This window comes from Protopterus annectens, chromosome 3.part1, assembly GCF_019279795.1.
Source record: "Protopterus annectens isolate FY-2018-M chromosome 3.part1, PAN1.0, whole genome shotgun sequence".
Classification (NCBI taxonomy): Eukaryota; Metazoa; Chordata; order Ceratodontiformes; family Protopteridae; genus Protopterus; species Protopterus annectens.
Genome location: NC_056732.1, coordinates 1,456,021,037 through 1,456,043,794, shown reverse-complemented (window position 1 = coordinate 1,456,043,794; position 22,758 = coordinate 1,456,021,037). Strand labels below are relative to the sequence as shown.

Here is a 22,758-nt window from a genome sequence, read left to right as displayed (position 1 = left end):
TACCCTACCTACCACTTGCTGAAGTGTCGCTCGTCTTTCTACACTTAAAAGACAAACAGGTGGGGTGGTTCATTTAAGATGCTTTATTATATATAATCACTTCAGAATGGATAGCAACATCAGTAAATATAAACAAACTGATCATCAGACAGAGCTTACACACATACATGCTTACAGCTCAACAGCTTACTACAAAATGGCAGTTAGGCATGTGCATGATCAGTATTTATACACTTGTACAAGCTCTTGGATAGCTTCTTAAAGAGACACACACATTGATTTACATCCTCCCTCTTAAAAAGATTGCCCTTTATCAAAATAACATTGCAGATAAACATGCATCAGTACTGACATTCAGAAACAAACACAATGTTCATGTCCAAGTTGCCGTGTATCTGGAACATGGTCTGGAAATGCGACCAGATCTTGCTACATAACAATCAGGACTGGGTTTAGCAACAGGGACAGTTATTTATTTATTTATTTTTTATTTTACATTTGTTAACCAGGGGTGTCTGACTGAGCCAAAAAGGCCCTTTTTCAGCAGAGGCCCGGGGAGAAAAGCTCCACATAGAAAAGTTATAGATACATTTAGATATTTAGATATGATCAGTTGTTGTTGTGTCTTTTGGCTTTTTCCTGGTTAGGGGTCGCCACAGTGGAACTCTGGTCAGCTAATGATTGGCAGTAGATTTTTACGTGCCGAGTTGCCGGCCCTGACACACAACCTTCAACAAAGGTATGCCCATTCATGCATGTCTCCACACAGAAGACGCTTTAGCTGAGAATCGAACAGGACATTGTCTTACTGTGAGGCGACAACGCTACCGCAGCACCACCACCGCATGATCAGCATACACACAAATTACAACAGACATGTTTTTACAGTGGTATGCAGCACATCAACAGTTACAGTGGAGAGAACAAACAATATTAATTTAAAAATAAAGGTAATTAATAGATTTGTGGTTTACAGCTGAAATTTGGAACATAGGTAGAATACATACATAGTACACAGGTACAGTACATACATTTTAGATTAGCCAGTGTTTGTGAGTATGAGTGAAAACTATTATCAAGTACTCTAGGTTTGGTATGTGTACCTTATCCACTTTCACTAGCTTGGGGAGCAATCATGGCACTGCCAACTTTGCTTGAGATGTTGCCTAATGAGGTTTTTAAAGAAGGCTTTGGACGATGTGTTTTGTATCTTGGTGGGGAGAGAGAGAGTTCCATTTATTAGCCACTGAACTACTATATAGTGTGTCTCCAAAGCTACTGTAGCTGTTGGTGACTTCTAGTAGTAGTTTGCTTGATGATAAAATAGGCCTTTTGGCTGAGTAATGTTGAACTAGGTTTTTGAGGGCAGGACACTTATTGGGGAGGTAATAGATAGAATGACAGAGGCAGAGCTGATTGTAGGTTAGGAGGTTGGGCAGTTCAAGCCAGTGGAGCTGTCTCAGAGCAGTACAGTGATGAGTTCTATATGAGCAATTTGCAGCAAAGCGGGCAATTCTGTTATAGCAGGCTTCCATTTTGCTTAGTTCAGTTTTGTTGAGATTAGTCAGAATGGGAGATGCATAGAGTAGGGTGGATAGAAGTTGGAAGCGAGCAATGGCTGATCTTGTGTTGTTGGTAGGAAATCATTTGATACAGTAGAGTGATCCCAGTTTAGTATGTACTTTTTAACTTAAGTTGAGATGACTATCAAATTTTAGGTGGGAGTCTATGGTTATTCCCAATATTTTTATTTTACATTTTATTTTACATTTGTTAACCAGGGGTGTCTGACTGAGCCGAAAAGGCCCTTTTCCAGCAGAGGCCCGGGGAGAAAAGCTCCACAAAGAAAAATTACAGACACATTTAGTTATTTAGACATAATCAGTATACACACAAATTACAAGAGACATGTTTTTACAGTGGTATGCGGCACAAACAGTTACAGTGGAGAGAAAAATCAAAAAAAATATTAATTTTAAAAATAAAGGTAAGTAATAGATTTGTGGTATACAGCTGAACTTTGGAATGTAGGTAGAATACATACATAGTACACAGGTACAGTACATACATTGTAGATTAGCCAGTGTTTGTGAGTAAGATTGAAAAACTATTATCAATTGCTCTAGATTTAGTATGCATATGTTATCCGCTTTCACTAGCCTGGGGAGCAATCATGGCACTGCCAACTTTGCTTGAGATGTTGCCTGATGAGGTCTTTAAAGGAGGCTTTGGATGATGTGTTTTGAATGCTAGTAGGGGCAGAGTTCCATTTTTTAGCCACCGAACTACTATATAGTGCATCTCCAAAGCTATTGTAGCTGTTGGTGACTTCTAGTAGTAGTTTGCTTGATGATCTAAGAGGCCTTTTGGCTGAGTGATGTTGTACTAGGTTTTTGAGGGCAGGACACTTATTGGGGAGGTAATAGATAGAATGACAGAGGCAGAGCTGATAGTAGGTTAGGAGGCTGGGCAGTTCAAGCCAGTGGAGCTGTCTCAAAGCAGTACAGTGATGAGTTCTATATGAGCAATTTGCAGCAAAACGGGCAATTCTGTTATAGCATGCTTCCATTTTGCTTAGTTCAGTTTTGTTGAGATTAGTCAGAATGGGAGATGCATAGAGTAGGGTGGCTAGAAGTTGGGAGCGAGCAATGGCTGATCTTGTGTTGTTGGTAAGAAATGGTTTGATACGGTAGAGTGACCCCAGTTTGGCATGTACTTTTTTAATAGTTAAGTTCAGATGACTATCAAATTTTAGGTGGGAGTCTATGGTTATTCCCAATAGCTTAGCCTGTGCCACTGAAGCAATTGGAGTAGCATTTGTGGAGTAGATAGTGAATTGACTGTTAGTGTTTTTGTTAGAACTGGTTATAATCATAAGCTGAGTTTTCTTTGGATTGAGGATAAGTTGGGCTTTGTTAAGGTAGTTTTCAACGTCAGAGAATGCTAGTTGAGTTGTTTGCAGGAGGGTGGGAATGTTTTGTGCAGCACAGATTAAGGTAGTGTCATCTGCATACTGAATTATAGATGCATGCTGTGTGGAGGTGTGGAGGTCATTTGTGAAGACTGTGAATAGTAGTGGTCCTAAGATAGAACCCTGTGGGACTCCTATAGTTATGGGCAGCTGAGGAGAGAGAGAATTTTCCCATTTCACAGCTTGGTACCTGTCAGTTAAGTAGCTTTGGAACCAGGTACGAGTAGAATTAGATAGATGATATTGGTTTAGTTTGTTTAGCAGGATTTGGTGTGAGACTGTGTCAAATGCTTTGGACATATCCAAAAAAAGAGTTGACACTTGCAGGCCTTCATTTTTGAGACGGTTTACTGTGTCTGTGAACCAGAGGAGAGCTGTAGTGGTACTATGGGCAGGTCTGAAACCATGCTGAGTAGGTGACAGGATGTTGCAGTCTAGGAGATAGTTTAGCATCTGGGTATGGATGCATTTTTCTAGGATTTTGGCCAGGGGAGAGAGTAAAGCAATGGGTCTGTAGTGGAGGTCCCGCCTTTATGTATGGGTGTAACATAGGATATTTTCCAGAGTTTGGGCACATAGTTTTCAACAATTGATCTGTTTATGAGAGTGGAGACTGGGATAGCAATAGCATCTGCTGTAAGTTTCAAGAAATAGCTGGGGAGTAGGTCGGCTGCTGTTGATGAGGTTTTTAGTTTGGAGAGGATGCTTTTGATTGAAGTGGTGGAAACTGTTTTGAGGGTAAAGCTTGTATTAGTGTTATTTGTATTAGTGAGGAAGGAACTCTCCTGTGATACTAAGGATAGAATTGAGTTCACAAAGTGGGAGTTGAATTGTGTTTCGATGGGAACTTTAGTGTCAGGGGTGATTAGTTTGGGGGTAGCCTTTTGGGTGGATTTTAGTAGCTGGTTTACATTTTGCCAAAATTTTTGCGGGTTGTGTTGGTATTTAGTTTGTAATGTTGTGTAGTAGGATTTTTTGTCCAGCCTAATGCATTTTTTGCATGGTTGTGCAGTTCTTGGTACTTAGTTAGGCTTTGTGTTTCTTTGTTTTTTGATAGTAATGCCAGGCAGTGTCTCTGGACTTGAGGATTTGTTTGGTTTCTTTACTGAGCCAGGGGTTTGTAGAGGTTCTAACCTTGATTTTGCACAATAGAGCAACAGTGTCTAGGTGTTGTAGAAATGTTTTGTTGAAATATGCTACAGCCTGGTCAAGTGGGAGGGTTTTTAGGGGGGTCCAGTCACAGTTACACAGTAAAGTGTTGAGGACCTCAGGAGAGAATTTTTTTTTAGCTTAGCCTGTGCCACTGGAGCGATTAGAGTAGCATTTGTGGAGTAGATAGTGAATTGACTGTTATCAGTGCTTTTGTTAGAACTGGTTATAATCATAAGCTGAGTTTTCTTTGGATTGAGGATAAGTTGGGCTTTGGTAAGGTAGTTTTCAGTGTAAGAGAATGCTAGTTGAGTTATTTGCAGGAGGGTGGGAATGTTTTGTGCAGCACAGATTAAGGTAGTATCATCTGTATACTGAATGATAGATGCATGCTGTGTGGAGGTATGGAGGTCATTTGTGAAGATTGTGAATAGTAGTGGTCCTAAGACAGAACCCTGTGAGACTCCTATAGTTATGGGCAGCTGAGGAGAGAGAGAATTTTCCCATTTCACAGCTTGGTACCTGTCAGTTAAGTAGCTTTGGAACCAGGTAAGAGTGGAATTTGATAGGTGATATTGGTTTAGTTTGTTTAGTAGGATTTGGTGTGAGACTGTGTCAAATACTTTGGACATATCTAAAAAAAGAGTTGACACTTGAAGGCCTTCATTTTTGAGACGGTTTACTGTGTCTGTGAAGCAGTGGTGGGCTGTAGTGGTACTATGGGCAGGTCTGAAATCATGCTGAGTAGGTGACAGGATGTTGCTGTCTAGGAGATATTTTAGCACCTGGGTATGGATGCATTTTTCTAGGATTTTTGCCAGGTGGAGAGTAAAGCAATGGGTCTGTAGTTATTAAGTTCAGTGGAGGTCTCGCCTTTATGTATGGGTATAACATAGGATATTTTCCAGAGTTTGGGCACATAGTTTTCAACAATGGATCTGTTTATGAGAGTTGAGATTGGGATAGCAATAGCATCTGCTGTGAGTTTCAATAAATAGCTGGGGAGTAGGTCGGCTGCTGTTGATGAGGTTTTTAGTTTGGAGAGCGTGCTTTTGATTGAAGTGGTGGAAACTGTTTTGAGGGTAAAGCTTGTATTAGTGTTGTTTGTGTTGGGGGGATAGAGAGGTAGGAACTGTCCTGTGATACTAAGGATAGAATTGAGTTCACAAAGCGGGAGCTGAATTGTGTTTTGATGGGAACTTTAGTGTCAGGGGTGGTTGGTTTGGGGGTACCCTTTTGGGTTGGTTTTAGTAGCTGGTTTACATTTTTAGAAAATTGTTGGGGGTTGTGCTGGTATTTAGTTTGTAAAGTCGTGTATAGAATTTTTTATCCAGCTTAATGCATTTTTTTGCAAGGTTGCGCAGTTCTTGGTACTTAGTTAGGCTTTGTGTTTCTTTGTTTTTTATAGTAAAGCCAGGCAGTGTCTCTGGACTTGAGGATTTGTTTGATTTCTTTACTAAGCCAGGGGGTTTGTAGAGGTTCTAACTCTGATTATGCAGAATGGAGTGACAGTGTCTAGGTGTTGTAGAAATGTTTTGTTGAAATATGCTACATCCTGGTCAAGTGGGATGGTTTTTAGGGGGGTCCAGTCACAGTTACAGAGTCAAGTATTGAGGACCTCAGGAGAGAATTTGTTTGTGTTTCTAGTGGATTTATAGTTAGTTGTTTTGCATATGCTTGTTCTACTATGTATAAGGTACATTATGTTGTGGTCACTTAAGGTGTCTGGAAGACTGCCTGTGTGAGGGTACAATGTGGGGTTGTTAGTTAGGACCCAGTCAAGGATGGATTCCCTTTTAGATTTTTTATCCCATCTAGCTGTAATTTGGATGAGCTGCTGGTAGCTATGGATATTTATTAGATTACTTGGTGGTTCTGATATACAGGAGAACCAATCTAGGTTGAAATCCCCCAGAATAAGGATTTCTTGTGAGTATGTAGAAGAACACCAGGATAAGAAGTCTTCAATGGTAGCAGGTGTATTACCAGGTGGAATATAGATCACAATTGTGGTGATGACCTTTTTAGGATGAAGTTGAAGTTGTGAGATAAGTATGTTCCAATTATTGGGGGAGGGGTAGGAGTTTGGTAATTGACGTACAGTTAAGTTGGACTTATACAGTAAGGCAGTTCCATCCCCTTTACAAAGTGGTCTGTCTTGTCTAATGATATTGTAGCCAGTAGGGAGAACTTCTGAGTTATCTATATTTTTATTTAGCCAGGTTTCTGTTAAAACAACTATGTCTGGGGAGTAGTGTGCGATTGTGGCCTGGAGTTTAGGTATTTTATTTTTCATACTTCTAATATTAATACTTAGCATTAAAAGATGGTTGGTTTTGCTGCTGCTGTTGTTGATTTGCCCAGGGATGAAGATAGTGGGGGTGTTCTGACATTTGTGTTGGAGCAGTTCGTATTGGACAGGATGGATTTGGGCCTGGATTGGGGTGGATATCCCCACTTACAGTGAGCCTGGTATTAAAATGGTGATACAGATGTTGGAGTTTGGTGATTAGTGTGAAAACGTATTGTGGTTTTTTGGAGTAGGAATAAGAGCATATGTGTTTAGTTCTGAATTGGTCTGTTATGTAGTTCTTGAACAATTGTGGGCAGATATTATTATAATGTGTCATGTCTGTATATGACAGTGCATAATATAGTGTTGTGCTACTAAGTTTAGGGATATTGCTAGAGTGATAACTTGTAGAGTTATAAGGAATTATGGGAAGACAGACTAGATTTGTTGTGTGATAGTCATGGTTATAAAGTTTAGGTTGGTTCTAGGTGGAAGTCTGGATAGGAATTATAGGGTTGCACTATATGTGGATGGGTAAGTAGTGTGGGGTGATGTAAATAATGCCTAGTGGGAATAAGAGTGGTCGGGAGTATTGTGTGGTGGAGCAAGTTGGTGTGGTGTAATGTGATCTGACTTGAGGAGCTGTGATTGGTGGAGGTGATGTGAGGTTGAGCTGTGGGTGTGGCTGTGATTACTATAAATATAGAGGTACCAGGGGTGGGAGGGAATTGGGGGCAGGGGCAGGGGAGTGGAGACAGCTCTGAGCATTAGCGAGGGTGAACGGAGCGGGGCACAACCCACCAAGACAAGAGCAATGGGCAGCAAAAAGTAAGTGTTACTTTACAAATCTGAACACTTTAAACAAATTCCTGAGGTCTAATAGCTTACGAGCAAACAGAATTCAATTGCTGAAGCGCACTTGTGCCCTGGTGGGAGACTAGTAATTTAAAGATGGCTCCATACTCAGCAGGATTCTAATATAGACTTAGTACTGGGGGAGGGGGATAGCACAAGGGGTGTAAACCAGGTGGAATTCAAAGAAAGCAGCGAAACCAGAGAGGCAATCAGTGGAAATCTATCAGTGAAGGCCTCAGAGGGGATAACTAATCATTCAAACTAATTTAAAGATGGCTCCATGCTCAGCAGGATTCTAATATAGACTTAGTACTGGGGGAGGGGGATAGCACAAGGGGTGTAAACCAGGTGGAATGCAAAGAAAGCAGCGAAACCAGAGAGGCAATCAGTGGAAATCTATCAGTGAAGGCCTCAGAGAGGATAACTAATCATTCAAACTCTACCTGTAAAGTGAATGAGAGACAAGACAGCAAAGTTTATTAAGGGTGGGAGTGTGTCTTCACATTGACTTGCTTATTAGTAGCCAGTTTGTGCACAGGAGCAGTTTTCAATGAACAACTTGTATAAGGAACTTTGGGATTCATCACAGGAATGAGAATACATTCTGGAACTTCCAATGGAACTGGAACACTGGGCAACTCACTCAAAGATAAAGAGTCTTTTTCGCAGGCTATATGCTGTGGTAAAGGTTCAGACACTGGTATCAAATGCTTCCAATTCCACCTGAAAACTGCTCCTTGTGATTCCACAATGTACGATCTTGGACGTGCATAGATACCCTTCACAACTCCAATCCAATCATAACCTCTGGATGTTTACATTCTTACTACTTCTTCTCATAACGGATTGAGGGGTCAGCTGGTCTTATAGTAGGACTTCTGGGTTAGATGCTTCTTCAACAGATTGGCTTTCACTGGCCTGTTGTTTTTGACAAATGGAACCAACAATTGACTAATGATGGGTAATATTGTTCTGGTTTGTCTCGACAGAAGTCTCTGAGCAGATGAACAAAGATGTTTGTTATGAGAAATGTTTCTGAGATTCAAGACATTTTGGAAAACATCACTATTGTCTCATTTTGACTTCACTAGTAACTGTTTTGCACTTTGAACTGCACGTTCTGCCAAACCATTGGACTGAGGATACTCTGGGCTACTCGTGACATGAGTAAAGTCCCACTCTTTTGCACATCTTTTGAACTATTGGCTTGTAAACTGCGTGCCATTGTCAGAAATAACTTTGTGTAGAGTAGCCCATGGCAGTCCACACATCTGGTTTAGCTGAAGTGGTTCTTTCTGTTGATGTGGCTTTGTACTATTACACAAAGATTAAAGTACTCTCTCAAAATCTTGTGATATAGAAGGCCAAAATGCTAGTGCTCATGCCCTTCTTTTGGTAGAGTCTGCTGCTGGGTGGCCTCGATGTAAGATAGTAATGCACTCTTGTTACAAGGACTTCAGAACAATAACTTTGTGAACTTTCATGATGATACCATTGTCTGACAGAATCTCATCTCTGTATGGAAAATAAGGTTGCATTTCTGGAGGTAAACTAGATAGCTTTGACAGCCATCCTTCTCTGAGGAAGTGGGTTGAGCTTTTGTAACATGGGATCTGTGGTTGTATGATCTCTGAGCTCATCAAGACGTGTGGAAGAAAAATTTCTCACCTCCATGACTTCAAAATTATCAACCGAAAGAGCAAGTTGATTTTCATGCTGTTCAGTGGAATTGCTAGGCAATCTGGATAATGTATCAGCAAGATAAAGAAGTTTGCCTTTCTTGTAGACAAGATTGAAATTGTACTTTTGCAATCTCAGCATTTATTTGTTTATTTATTTATTTGTTGCATTTGTTAACCGGGAAAGTCTACTGGACCTAGGTGAACCCATTTTCAGTACAGGCCCCAGGAGAAAAGCTCCACAAACATTAAGAGTACATGCAAGAAAATGCACAATGTACAGTGTATATAGAGTCTCAATGCATGAAAATAAATATAAACACAATGGTACAAGTTATTTACAAACATTACACATCAACATTGTGTACAACTGGATTAGATAAAGAAGTTTGCCTTTCTTGTATACAAGATTGAAATTGTACTTTTGCAATCTCAACATCATACGTTGCAATCTGGTTGGAGCGGTATGCATAGTTTTTCTCAAAATAGTGACTAGAGGTTAATGATCTGTTTCAATCTGAACAGGTTTACCATACATATAATCATGGAATTTGGCACATGCAAACACAATTGCCAAAAGCTCTTTCTCAATCTGAGCATACTGCATTTTACCTTGGGTAAGAGTTCTAGACACATAAGCAACTGCTTGACCCTCTTGTAGAATAACTGCGCCAAGACCAAATTTTGAAGCGTCACATGAAAGAGTAACTGTCTTGTGGACATCATAGTATCTGAGAGGTGGATTTGCAAATTTCTGTTTCAAGACATCAAATGTTTCTGGTGTTGTTCCAACCAAGACCAAGATACATCTTTACGTGTTAATTCTTTGGGTGGTGCTCATATTTCACTCAACTCTGGAATGAACTTGCCTAGATAGTTCACCATGCCAGGAAAATGTTGCAGGGCTTGAACATTGTCTGGAGCTGTCATCTCAAGAATCGCTGTTTGCTTAGAAGGGTCTGTTCGTAGGCCTGAACTGGTAAATAAATGACCAATGTAAGTGACTTCTTGTAGCTTGAATTTGCATTTTTGTGGATTTAGCTTAAAATTCACTTGACTTGCCCTTTCCCGAACTGTTCTGAGGTTTCTGTCATGCTCATTTTCACCATTACCTCCTACTAGTATGTCTACTATAATAGCACAAGGATACCCAGAAAAAATTTGCTCTATTGACTTTGAAAGACATCACTTGTAGAATTTATCCCAAATGGCATTGTCAGAAATCTGTACCTTCCAAATGGAGTATTGAAAGTAGCAAGCAACAAAGATTTCTTGTCAAGCAAAATTTGCCAATATGAACTCTTTGCATGTAAAACAGAAGAAAACAGTGGCATTTGGCATGAGAGCTGCAACTTCTTCAACCGTGTGCATAGGATGATAAGGTCTTTTCAGTGCCTTGTTCAAATCTTGTGGGTCAATACAAATTCTGATGTCATCTGAGCTTTTCTTATGAGCTACCACCATGGAAGATACCCATTCTGTCGGTTCTTCTATTGGACATATCACACCTTGCTGCACCATTTTGTCTATTCAGCTTTGACTCTAGTCTGCATGGCTATTCAAACTTTTCTGGCTGGCCTGACAACTGGACTGACATCTGACTCGAACTTCATGGAGTACACAGTTGGAAGCTTGCCTAGTTTGTCTTCGAAAAGATCAGCATAGGTAGAAAAATATGCTGGGTGAAATCAAGGTAGTGGTCTTTTAAGCTAACATGGTGAACTTCCTTGTTAAATGAAAGCAGACCCATTTTTAGAGCCTCTGAGGCCTAATAGTGACTGGACGTTCCTTTTGACCACATAAAATAATAAGTCATAGCTTTTACCAGCAGAGTAGCATGAAAGCATTACTCAGCCTTCCATCTGAACCTCTTCACCACCATAAGCAACAAGCTTTGCACACTTTGTCAAATCAAGTCTTTAATGTCTGGCTACCTGTGGAGTTTTATATTCTTCCTCTACCTACCCATCCACTTTTGCACAGCTCCCCTTCTTGTCTTCCTTACCTCCACGCCCAATGCATGCTATTTTCCCCAAGGCAATACAACTGCATCTATGATTCCTTGATATGTTCTCAGTGTCTTCTACCTAGTTTTTCAGATGATTCTCTACTTTTTGATAACCAATGGATTTGTCCCTGATTCAGTTGAGAGCTATAGGCAATGGCAATTTTTCTTAAATCAGTTTGAATGTATTACAGAACTTCTTGATGATTAACTGAATTAGACAAGTACATAACTTTCAACATCTTAGCGCAAAAAAATTGGACAAAGCCTGACAAAATGGGGGGCAAAGTCCCCAAAATAGGGACAGACTTTAAATATTGCTCTTATAAACTAGAAAGTTACTAGACTAACAAGATTTATCTTAGCATGCATTTTTTTGAAGAATATGAAGTCTGAAACACAAATGTATATAATTATTTGGTGACTTCAGACCTCAGATCATCCCGGTGATTTGCCAGAAAACACAAATTTTATAAGGAGCAGACAAAAAATATAAGGCAAAAATCTGAACAGTTGAGAGGTATGGAGAAGTATCATTTACGATAAATGGACTAAGTATATCCTTTTATGTATATGCTTTTAAAGCAAACGTAGGAGGGTATTGATAATCATTTGGAGAGCATGGGCATTTCAGTATTTTGTATCATGTCTTTTTTCAGTGATTCATACACACTGAACCTCATATTTTAATAACTAATATTTATGGCAGACTAAAAGCATGGTAAAACCATTAGCTGTAAAAGTGAACATATTACGTCCATTATAGGAAACATATGGCTACAACAAAAGGGCAACCACAGCTGTATCAATATCGCCCATGGCTGATATACCACAATATGCTGCCCACTTCTCTGGAGATTAAATAATAGATTCCATAAATATATATTTAAAACGTTAAGGATAGGCTCAATCCAGTTATCGTATGTGTAGAAGGAAAACATAACTCTTCCAAGCTCTTAGCACGAGAAATCTGGATAAAGCCTAAAAATAATGGGGGAACAAAGGCGTAAAATAGGGACAGATTTTAAATATTACTCTTATGAACTTAGAAAGTTGCGAGAATGACATGTTTTGTGTTAATATGCATTTTCTGAATTATAAGAAGTGTGAAACTCAACTATTTGTTTTAATTATTTCAGTTCTCAGCGATTGTCGGACACACCCAATAGACATTTGATTGGTATGAAGGAATACCGTTACATCAAACAGTGAATTTTGCAGACAAATTTACGTAGAGAGCCGCGTCGCATAATTAAGTAATCATAAATATGACCTCAACTACATTCTCTTGATGGGCCCTGTCCTGACATTCAAAACATGGCCGTCGACAATTCATAAACTTTTAGTAGGCGTTACAAAAAGGAAGTGGACGTCACGTCCTTGTAAAACAACACATGGGAAAGCTGTCACATTGTTGTGTCTGAGGTTTACATATTTGACTTTCTGCATGGGATGAGTAATTTTATGCTGGATTATTCTAAAATATTCCTAATTTGTATTTTAATATGGTGAGATGCGGTGGAGTGTTACTCAGAAAGGTTAGTACACAAAATGCGATACAACTACAAGGTGACTAGAGTGTATTATCCATACACATACGTTTCTAAAATATTTATTGGATTAACACTATTGAAGTGTAGCAAAGAGTGATAGTTTTGCCATTCATCCTACAACATTGATAAGTTTGCGTTATTTTCCGTTTTATTTTTGCACAGCTTCCTTTCTTGCAGTCCTACGCAGCTCTCTTCAGACTACTATCACACAAAACATTGACTGGATTAGAGTGAAAAAGTTTTGATGACCTTTCAGCGTTAGTGCTATCCCCATTTATTAAATTATCTTTATATCAGCATATAGCCGCACATTGTGTATTCACAGTGATATTGTTTTCAACAGAAACCGTTCCGAATTACAAACTCAAATCAATGTTTATTGCTGTCTAAGTTAATAACATTAGCATGGATCACTAATCTAGAACACATTTTATAGTTGCAGAGGACGTTAGCATGGATCACTAATCTAGAACACATTTTATAGTTGCAGAGGACGTTAGCATGGATCACTAATCTAAAACCCATTTTATAGTTGCAGAGGGCAGCATTTGAAAATGATGCACGATTCATAAAATTACTAAGTGTGTAGGCACGTTTGGAAAAATAAATAATACCTTTATTTCTGATGTTGGACTCCTATCTGTCAATCTCTTAGAGCAAGAAATCTGGGCAAAGCCAAAAATAATTTGGTACAAAGGCCCAAAAGTAGGGACTGATTTTTTATTATTGCTCTTACATACTTAGAAAGTTGCTAGAATAACAGGATATGTAGTCTGAATCTGAAATGCATGCCAATACAGTAATTAGTGTCTTCAGTGATTTGGTGAAAACTTAAATTTTAGGACGAACAGACCAAAAATATCAGGCAAAAATCTGGACATTCAATGAAAATCTGGACAGTTGAGAGGTATGGTTGGGCTACAGCAGGTGATTATGAGTATACCTTTTCAAGATTTCAGGACTGAAGTCCAAAATCAGAGACCATTTTTAAATATTACTATGATAAACTGTGAAAGTTGTTAGAAAACAGGCTTTGTAGTAGCATACATTTTCTGAAGGATATGACCTCTGAGACTCAAACGTCTGTAGTTATGTAGTGACTTCTTTCCTCGTTGATTTGCCAGAAAGCCACACATTGTTATGGAGAACAGACCAAAAATATGAGGCAAAAGTCTGGACGTTCTGCAAAATTTTGGACAGTTGAAAAGTAAGATTATTGAGTACAAAATGGAAGTTTTTGGATGGAATGTTCTTATGCATTGATATGCTCTTTGCACTCTGTAAGTGCAGTAGTTTAGATGTTAAGGATGCCTTAGTCTAAATGTATTAGTTTTTCTTATCTTTTTTTTTTCTGAGGCAGTATTGAGAGTGATCCCAGTGCTTGTTGGGATAGGTCTTAGACTGCCATTACTCTTAATTGGATGTAGCAGATAAAAATGGATGGATGAGTTCCTTGGAAAGTTTTTGAGACTTTTACTGCATAGATACAAGTTATAAACGGTGAAGGTTAACTTTCTGTTGTACTTCTGCAGATAGAAAGTCTTTCAGTAATATGACCTTATCATAAAATAAAGGCATTATACCAACACTGTGGTGCATTAGTTAATTTCTAATTTTCTTTATCATTAATAAGAACACATTGTTTAAGAACACACACACACATTTTGAATGGACAGTTTAGGAAGGAAGGACGAAAACTCCTACTGATTAGAAGTTGAGATGAGTGTTCAGTATAAGTTGTATTCTTGGAGCAGAAGTTCTACTGTATCTAGTTACTTAAGTGTGCTTAAAAGATTTTAATGTTCACTTACTTCTGTTAGTGCATCATGTACTGCGTGCTGAGGAAAAAACACAGTGGCTAATGCAAATGTCAATCTTCCCCTGCTCTGATTAAGATCTCTGCCTCACGGAGCAGTAATTAGTGTTCTGTCTCTCTGCATGTTTGTCTGAGTAGCAGTCTCATTACAAACCAAAGATGGACTTTCATCAAACTAATTCTGATGTCAGGCTTGCAGCTAGGAAATACATGAAATGGATACTAAAAGTAGCTTAGGTTATGAAAAAATCAAGTTTAGCAGCTGTATCAATTATATTCAAGATATCTACAGTTTTTTGTAATTTAAAAATCCTGACTTGCACTACTGGAAGATAGGCAAGTATTAGTAAGTTTATGTGGTGGTCTTTGGAAGCAGCTTTTACACCTCCTGCAATTTTGCATATTACTGTAAAATGCAGTTTGAATAGTGTTGTTTAATTTTCTGAACCCATCTGGTTATTTTCTTGTCTATAGCACTTCACACCATTTAGGAACATATTAATAGAGGATCAAATGCTAGAAAGCAATCATAGGAACCATAAGATACATCACCATATACAGCTCCTAACTGCATGTGGATCATGTGATTTAAATTCAACTGATACTGTTAACGCTAAGCACCTTCAGCCAAAAACTTTAAATAGATATTCTTAAAAAATTTCTTTCCACCCTTAATGAGTACTTAATAGTGCCCACCTCTCAAATGAAACAGGGCTGTATGTGATAACACTGGTATAAATGTATATCTTCCCATCTCTTTGTGACCATTTATGTTATCTTTGCAATTCCTACTTTCCACACCAGAAGTATCTAAGATTAGCTGTTAGCAGATTTGAGTATCCAGCGATGGAAATTTTGTTTAGTTTAGGCAGCACTTTCATTGGTTAAGATGATGGAGGCAGGTAGGAGTGGGGTCTCTGATCTGTCATCGTGTTTTAGGTTCATACTAGGCTATTTGCCCTAGGGCATTTATAAGCCTAGCCAGAATGTGTTTGGCTTTCGCCACCCATTTTAAATTTATTTTGCTATGCCCTTTTTCGAGGTTAGTATACTGTGCCTCTGTCTAACAGTGACACAGAAGTGATACCCGGGGTAAACCTACGATCTCCCATCCACTCATCAAGATTCCTCTTGAAGAGAGTCAATGAGGGACTCTGCCTAACCTGGACTGGGATTTTATTCCAGAGTGAAGGGAGCCTCTGGGTTATGAATCTGTCCCTCCAGCATGTCCTATTTATTTCAGTGCTGAGGTTCAAGTCTCTCGAGCGCGTGGCTCGATGGGATTTGGATTTTCTGAGGTGCAGCATGTCCATTAATTCCGGGTTGGACATGGCTTTATACGTCAGGCACAGATCGCCTCTGAACAGGTGGTATGCCACTGAGTAGAGCTGGAGTTTCTTTAACCGGGCAGCATATGGCATCTGTTTGAGCCCTTTGATCCTCTTGGTGATGTACTTTTGGGGTCTTTTCAGTTGCTGCAGGTGTCTGGTAAGGTACATCCCAAAAGGGGCATTGTACTCAATTATGGGCCTGATGAGGGATGAGTAAAGGGGCACGATGACCTCCCCTGATCTAGATGTGAATCCCTTCATGATTAGGTGGGCTATATAAAATGTTTTTCTAACCACTTTGGCCGCGTGGTTGTCAAATGAGAGATTGCTATCAACTTGGGTCCCCAGGTCCCTAATTACTTCTTCTGTACTTAATGGATTACCACCTATGTGGTAATTTGTGGGCACTTTGTTTTTGCCAAAGGGGATGACTATACACTTTTTGGCATTTAGCTTGAGGCCATGGCTCTGGCACCAGTTGTCTGTTTCTATGAGGCCCTTTTGGAGGATGCTATGTGTCGGCTGGAGAGTCGATTATGGCGCCCAGTTTGCAGTCATCTGCGAACTTGGTCAGCCACAGTCCTTCCATGTTGGCCTGTACCTCCGAGAAATATATACCGAACAAGAGAGGTCCCAGGACTGAGCCTTGTGGGACACCACTTGTAACTGGTTTGGAGTCTGACATGGCTCCAGCAATTCTAACCATGTGGGTTCTGTCCTTGAGCCAGTTTGCAATCCATCTAGTGACATAGGGGTTTATATTTAAGCTGGTGAGCTTATCTATAATGCCCGAGTGGGGTATTGTATCGAAGGATTTTGCGAGTTCCAGGTAGGCTGTGTGGACCACCTTCCCCTCGTCAATGGCCTTGGTGACTGTTTCAAAGAAATCAACCAGGTTTAAGAGGCAGGATCTGCCCTTAACAAAGCCGAACTGGGTAGGATCCAGTGTCTGTAGGTCCCCAATATCTTTATTTATGATGTCCGTGATGATCCTTTCCATAGCTTTGCAGACCAAGCTAGTCAGGCTTATAATATAGATAGTTAGATAGTTTCCAGGAACCGTTGAGACACCACCTTTATGGAGAGGGACCACTGTTGCTGTACGCCACTCTTTGGGCACATATCCTGTAGTAAGGCTGAGACTGAACAGTAGTTTTATGTTTGGGTTTAGCTCTTCTTGGAGTTCATGTAGGACGCAGCCCGGGACACCGTCTGGTCCCATTGATGCTGTGTTTTTTGCTTTGGAGAGGGCGGCTCTTACCTGAGCATCTGAGATGTAAGGGGGCAGCACTCTGCTGGGATAGATATTTGCCCTTTTGGTGGGGAGGGGGGAGAAGTTTGCGCTGAACCTGTCAGCTAGGATGTTGGCAATGTCTGTGGGTTCAGTGTATTTTTGTCATTTTGGACTAATTCTGAGCATATCTGGGAATTACCACCCAGGTTCCTAACATAACTAAAGAAAGCCTTGTGATTATCCTTAGTGTCCTGTGCAATTTTTCTCTTGAAGCTGGCCTTAGACAATTTTATGCGTGCCCGTAGTTTTTTGCTAATACTGATCAGTGATGCCTTCCCTTTTTGGGATTTTGCTCTATCATTTAGTAGCTTCCTCCTTCTATTGTATAGTTTGTTTATGGCTGGGGTCCACCAGACAGGACGTCTGCCTTTGGAGGATTGGGTCTTGGTTTTATTCGGGATTGCATGATCCATGCATTCCTGAAGGTGTTCATAGAATGCGTTTATAAAGGATTCTGCGGTCTGGGACGTATTTTCCACAGGCCCGGGGGCTTTGAAGGATTCCACCTCGGTTTTGAGGAGTGTGAAATTTGCTTTAGAGAAGTTTTTTCACTGTGGTTTTCTGGGCAGGGGGTGGGTTCGGGATGTGACTATCCAGTGAGATTAGTTTATGGTCTGATCTTACCAGTGAGGGATACACTTCTGCTCTGGAGCGTAGAGTCCCCATATTGGTGATGATCAGGTCCAGTATGTTTTCCCCTCTTGTGGGAGTGGTAACAAGTTGTTCCATAGCATTTGAGTTTATAAATTCTAGGAACCTTTGGGCTAGGGTGTTGGAGCTAGAATAATGCTCCCAGTCTATGTTTGGGTAGTTGAAGTTGCCCAATATAATGGTGTTTGGAGAGACCTTCATATTTTCCAGTGTTCTCAGAAAGGCCGAGTGGGGTTCCTAGGTTTGGGAGGGTGGTCTGTAGCAGGCTATAAACTGGAAGGCAGTTTTACCCACTGTAAGTTGCACATGGATAGTCTTTGATGCTTCGTGCTTTGCCACCAACCTGGAGGTGTGGGTATCTTTGATGAATATCGATACTCCCCCTCCTTTTGTGGTTCGGTCCAAGTTTTGGGGCCGAAAAGAATAGTATGAAGTATAACCTGGTAGTGCTGGGGTGCTCTTGGGAGCCCTGAACCAGGTTTCTGTTACTGCACAGATATCAATGTTCTCCATGCTAAGGACAGTTTCGAGTGCATGCATCTTGAGGTTTAGACTTCTGGCGTTGAGTAGCATTACTCTTAGTTTCTTATCCCTTGTGATACCTATGGAGGTGGGTTTGTCTTTTGAGCCTTGCCTAAAGAAGGCACTATGGGGGTAGCAAGAGCTTTTGCCAATATCCGAAAGCCCAGGGGTGACAGGTGCAAGCCGTCCCTAGCGAAGCATCGTGGCTTGTCGAGCATATCATCCCAAGCTGACAGGCATTGGATCCCCTTTGAATGGCACCAGTACTTAAGCCAATTGTTGAAATTGATCATCCTGTCTTCATATTGTGTCATCATTCTTGGTGAGGGTAAGATGCTACTCAAGGTCAGGGTCATACCGGCCTGGGCTACATGCTCAGAGAGTTCCTTTATGTCTCTTTTCATGTAGTCCATGGAGGTACATCTCAGGTCATTCACACCAGCATGGACAATGACTGAGTCATATTTGTACTTACCTTGGAGTGACCTGAGTGCTTGTGTTATGTGGCGGATCCTAGCGCCCGACAGGCTGCTCACTGTGACCCTCTCCTTGTTCAGCCTGGTGAGCGGGACGTCAGTGTGCCTGACGATAGAGTCACCTATTACAAGTGTATCAGGTGTGTTGTTTAGTCTTAAGGGCTGTGATTGTTCGGCACACTGGCTTTGTGAGCTATGTGTTGCACGTGTTTTGTTTTGGGGTAGCGGTTGCTTGGGTGTCTGCTTTGGAGGTCTCTGCTGCTTAGGCAGATCTTTATTTAGAGCCTCCGAGTATGTTTTTGTGTGATTATGTGTTTGGTTTGCTGTTGTGGTAGGTCTATGTGAGACTGGAATTGTAGTGAGTGTGGTTTCCTTCTCCTCCTGACTGGTTATGCCAGTACTGAGTTGAGAGAGCTTAGCCTCCAGTTTGGCTATATGGTTGCATCTCTCACATGTGTTGGAATTTGTTGGGAGGAGGAGAGGGTTGTCTGTGTACATGAGGCAGTTGTAACATTGCCTCAAGATTCCCAGATTCACCATCTGGACCAGAGAGGACATTGACAACTGACCTTTGGACATGCTAGAATAATATTGGGAATTCCGTAGTAATTGAAAACAAGGGCCAGTGGGGAGTGAGGGTGTAGTGCTTTTAATTTTTAGTGCTGACTTATATAATTGCTTTAGCGAGCAAGTGCCAGGTAACTTAAGTGCAATGTGTTACAGGTAACTTAAATGCAAAAACGACAAACAGTAACTTTCTTTCAAGTGAAACAAGGAAATAAGTACAGTAAGCAATGCAGATATCACTAGTGATCCACAGAAGCGCTGAGAAGCCGCGTATTAGGTGGAATTAGTGTTCCAGGGAAATAACAAGCAAACAAACAACAAGCATATAAACAAAGCTAGATTCAGCAGGCCCGAATCCAGTCTATGCCACAGCAAACAAGGCGCACCAACTTCAGTAAGAAGCAGTTCAGATATGCATGCACTATAAGCCTTTAACCAGAAATTCCCAGCTCAGAAGGGCAGAGTCCAGCCTCTCCTCCCACAAGAGTGCAGACCACGAACCCTCTTAATGTAAAATAACTGGCCTGAAAGCCCAAGTGCTTAAACCAGAATTAATACACTTTTAGAATAACAGACACTGAGCCCTCAATCAGCAGTTCCCAACCTAGAAGGATGTAAGCTACCTGTTCTGCCACTACAGTGCAGACCACAAACCCTCTCAGTGCAAAACAACTGGTCCGAAGCCCAAGTGTTTAAACCAAAAGGCTTAGAATGAGTTACACCAAGCAGTAATAAATGCAATTGAGTACTTTTAAGATGATGCAAAAGTAAAATAAAGTAGGTAGAAACACAAGTACAGTAAAAGCAGATGAATTTTTTTTTTTTCTGAACAAGTGCTGAGATCAAAGAAACAGATTTGAGTGCTGAAACTAGAAAACAGGCTAGTTATAAGAAAAAAAAACTAAGCTAGAAGGCTTCCCTCCAACACAGAAGGGCTTGGGGGCTCAGAAGCCTACAAATAGTCTATACCACTTAACAGGAAAGGCAGGAAACAAGCTTACATTTTTTTTTTTTTTCTGTTTCCCAGATGATCTCTTTGTACACAGTAGGAGTGCCTGAAATCAGAATATGATCTCACTGTACTCAGTTAAGTGAGCAAATGAGATGGGCCCAGAAGGAGTATCCAAACACAAATTTACAAGAGGGGCGGGCAGTTTCAAGGCCACTAAGATTAACTAAGGCCACTAAGATTTTTCTTTCCCTTGTTGTACTAGACCGTGGATTTGCAGAGATCCACATGCTTTCTGATGTGTTTCATACACACACACACAAAATGCACACGTTTGTTTAGGTAATTTGTTGTCCGTATCTCTGGTCTGTGTTAGGCAACAGTTTGGTGCCAGTCTTTTCCCCATTCCACCCAAAAGAACATTTTCTCTGAGGCAGGATCATACCTGTCATCCTCTTAGTGCAGCAAAGCTGGACAGTTTCTAAAATAATGGGGGGACAAAGTCCCAAAAATACAGACAAAATTTAAATATTGTTCTTATGAACTAAGAAAGTTGCTTGAATAACAGAATTTGTCACCTTGCATTTTCTAAAGGATATGAAGTCTGAAACTCAAATTTCTGTCATTATTTAGCGACTTCAATTTTCATTGATTTACAAGAAAACCACTAGTGTTAGAGAAATAGACCAGAAATATAAGGCAAAATTTTGGGCATTTTTTAAAAATCTAGCCAGTTGAGAAGTATGGGCAGGTTGCTTTTACTTTCAATCCCAAATGTCTGTGCCATTAGTAAGTCACCAGACACAAGTCTTCCACATCATACACTGCTATCTTGTGTACCAGTGGCATTTTTAAATGTATTTTACTTTAGTACGTTTGTCTAGGAGTGGCAGCATTTCTGTAAATCATGTGGGCCAGGATTCAGTCCCTTCTTCTGGTCAGTGTCTCTATAGAGTCTTTATGTGCTGTCTTTGGCTGGGTTGGTTTCTTTGGCTACTCCAGTCTCCTCCTTACTTCCCAAAAACATGTTAGTTGATTGATTCATTAAATTATAGATATTCACCCATATCCTTCCAGCCAAGGTCATGATGGAAAAGGGTTCATTGTTCAGCCCACATAACCAGTTATTAAATGATAAAATTGAATGCAGTCTCAAAGGCACACGTAGTAGGGTTTTGTTTCTGGCATAACAGGAATAATAAACCTAGCCAGAGGGATGTACAAATCCTATTAAACAATCTATTAGTTTTCAGTATTTTACCGGAGCTGAGGTTCCAGAATAAATGTACTTCACTGGAAGAGCCTGTTGACAGGTACTAGGCATAAACAGTTCCCTACCCTACCCAGACAAAGATTACTGAGACTAATCTTGGAACCACAGTGTTTAGTGGGGTGCTCATTGAAGGCTGTGATGGCCGAGGCGCTAAGACATTTTTATGGAATAAATTTTGCTACGTGGGATCCTGGTTGTTTGTTCTTTTTTTTCAGTCTTTTTTAAGACTGTTTGGTGCTGGTTTGTCGATTTGTTTAGTGGGGTGTACCTAATGGTGAGATCAGTCCTGCAACTGATGAGACTCAACTTGAAATGTGGATGGAGAACTACCTTGTGAGTTTACCACCTGCAAGTTGATCATGTGCAATACTAAACTGACCGTAGAGGTGATAGTGACGCACACTAAAATGCAAAACAAATATGAAGTGCAGGCAGGTAAATTTTATAGTAGCAAAGACATATATGAATATCAAATAAATTGCATTTATAGGTTCATAGGAGGTTACTAGGCTAATGACCCTAGGACCTTTACAAGCATAGCCGTGTAAAAACCAAAGTGCCCTTATTGACCATGTTTAGATGGTCGTTGTTAGCAGAGCGATTCTGTGATCAGCACCAAGTGCCCCTGTCCATGTGGGATATATGTGCAACCCACTTGATGAATTTATGGTCACCCATCCAGTGGTTAAGGTTGCTCTTGAATAAGGCCATTGAGGAGTTCTTCTTCACATGGAGTGGGAGCTTATTTCAAAGGAGCGGAAATCGCTGGGAGATATAAAGTTTTAGTCCTTGAGTTTGGCACCAATCGTTTGTTTGCGTCAGCCCTTTCTGCAATATGTTAACATCTTTGGGGGACTCTATGATTGCACCCAGTTTACAGTCATCTGCAAGCTTGGTAAGCCACAGGCCATCTATCTTCACCTGGACTTCAGATTAATAGATTCCAAACAGTAGAGGACCCTTGCAGTACCCCACGGGTAACTGGTTTACTGGTGGAGGTGGACTCCCAACTTTGACAGTGTGTGTTCTGTTGGTGAGCCAGTTAGCTACCTATCTAGGGATATATGGGCTAATCCCCAGCTAGGATAGTTTCTGTATGATACCTCAATGGCGAATTGTGTCGAAAGCCTTGACTTAATCTGGATAGGTGGTGTGTACTGTTTTGCCCACATCCAGGGCTTTGGTAACATTCTCATAGAAGTCCACTAAGTTTAATAAGCAAGATTTACCCTTGACGAAACCAAACTGGGTTGGGTCAAGAGTTTGAAGGTCACCTATGTCCTTGTGGATAAGGTCCATGGTGATTCTTTCCATGGCCTTGCAGATAGGGCTGGTTAGGCTTATGGTTCGATAGCTCCCAGGGTCAGTTGCTAG

At 40.5% G+C, this 22,758-nt stretch overlaps 1 protein-coding gene across 1 annotated transcript in view; it reads left to right on the top strand.

Annotated features, from left to right (window-relative positions):
• The first annotated feature begins 12,299 nt into the window (after positions 1-12,299).
• Positions 12,300-22,758, top strand: part of GTPBP10 (GTP binding protein 10) — a 904,437-nt gene continuing 893,978 nt past the window's right edge. The window contains exon 1 of the mRNA XM_044067527.1: positions 12,300-12,490. Within this exon, the coding sequence (XP_043923462.1) occupies positions 12,458-12,490 (33 nt within the window). The 5' untranslated portion in view covers positions 12,300-12,457. The remainder of the gene's footprint in view (positions 12,491-22,758) is intronic.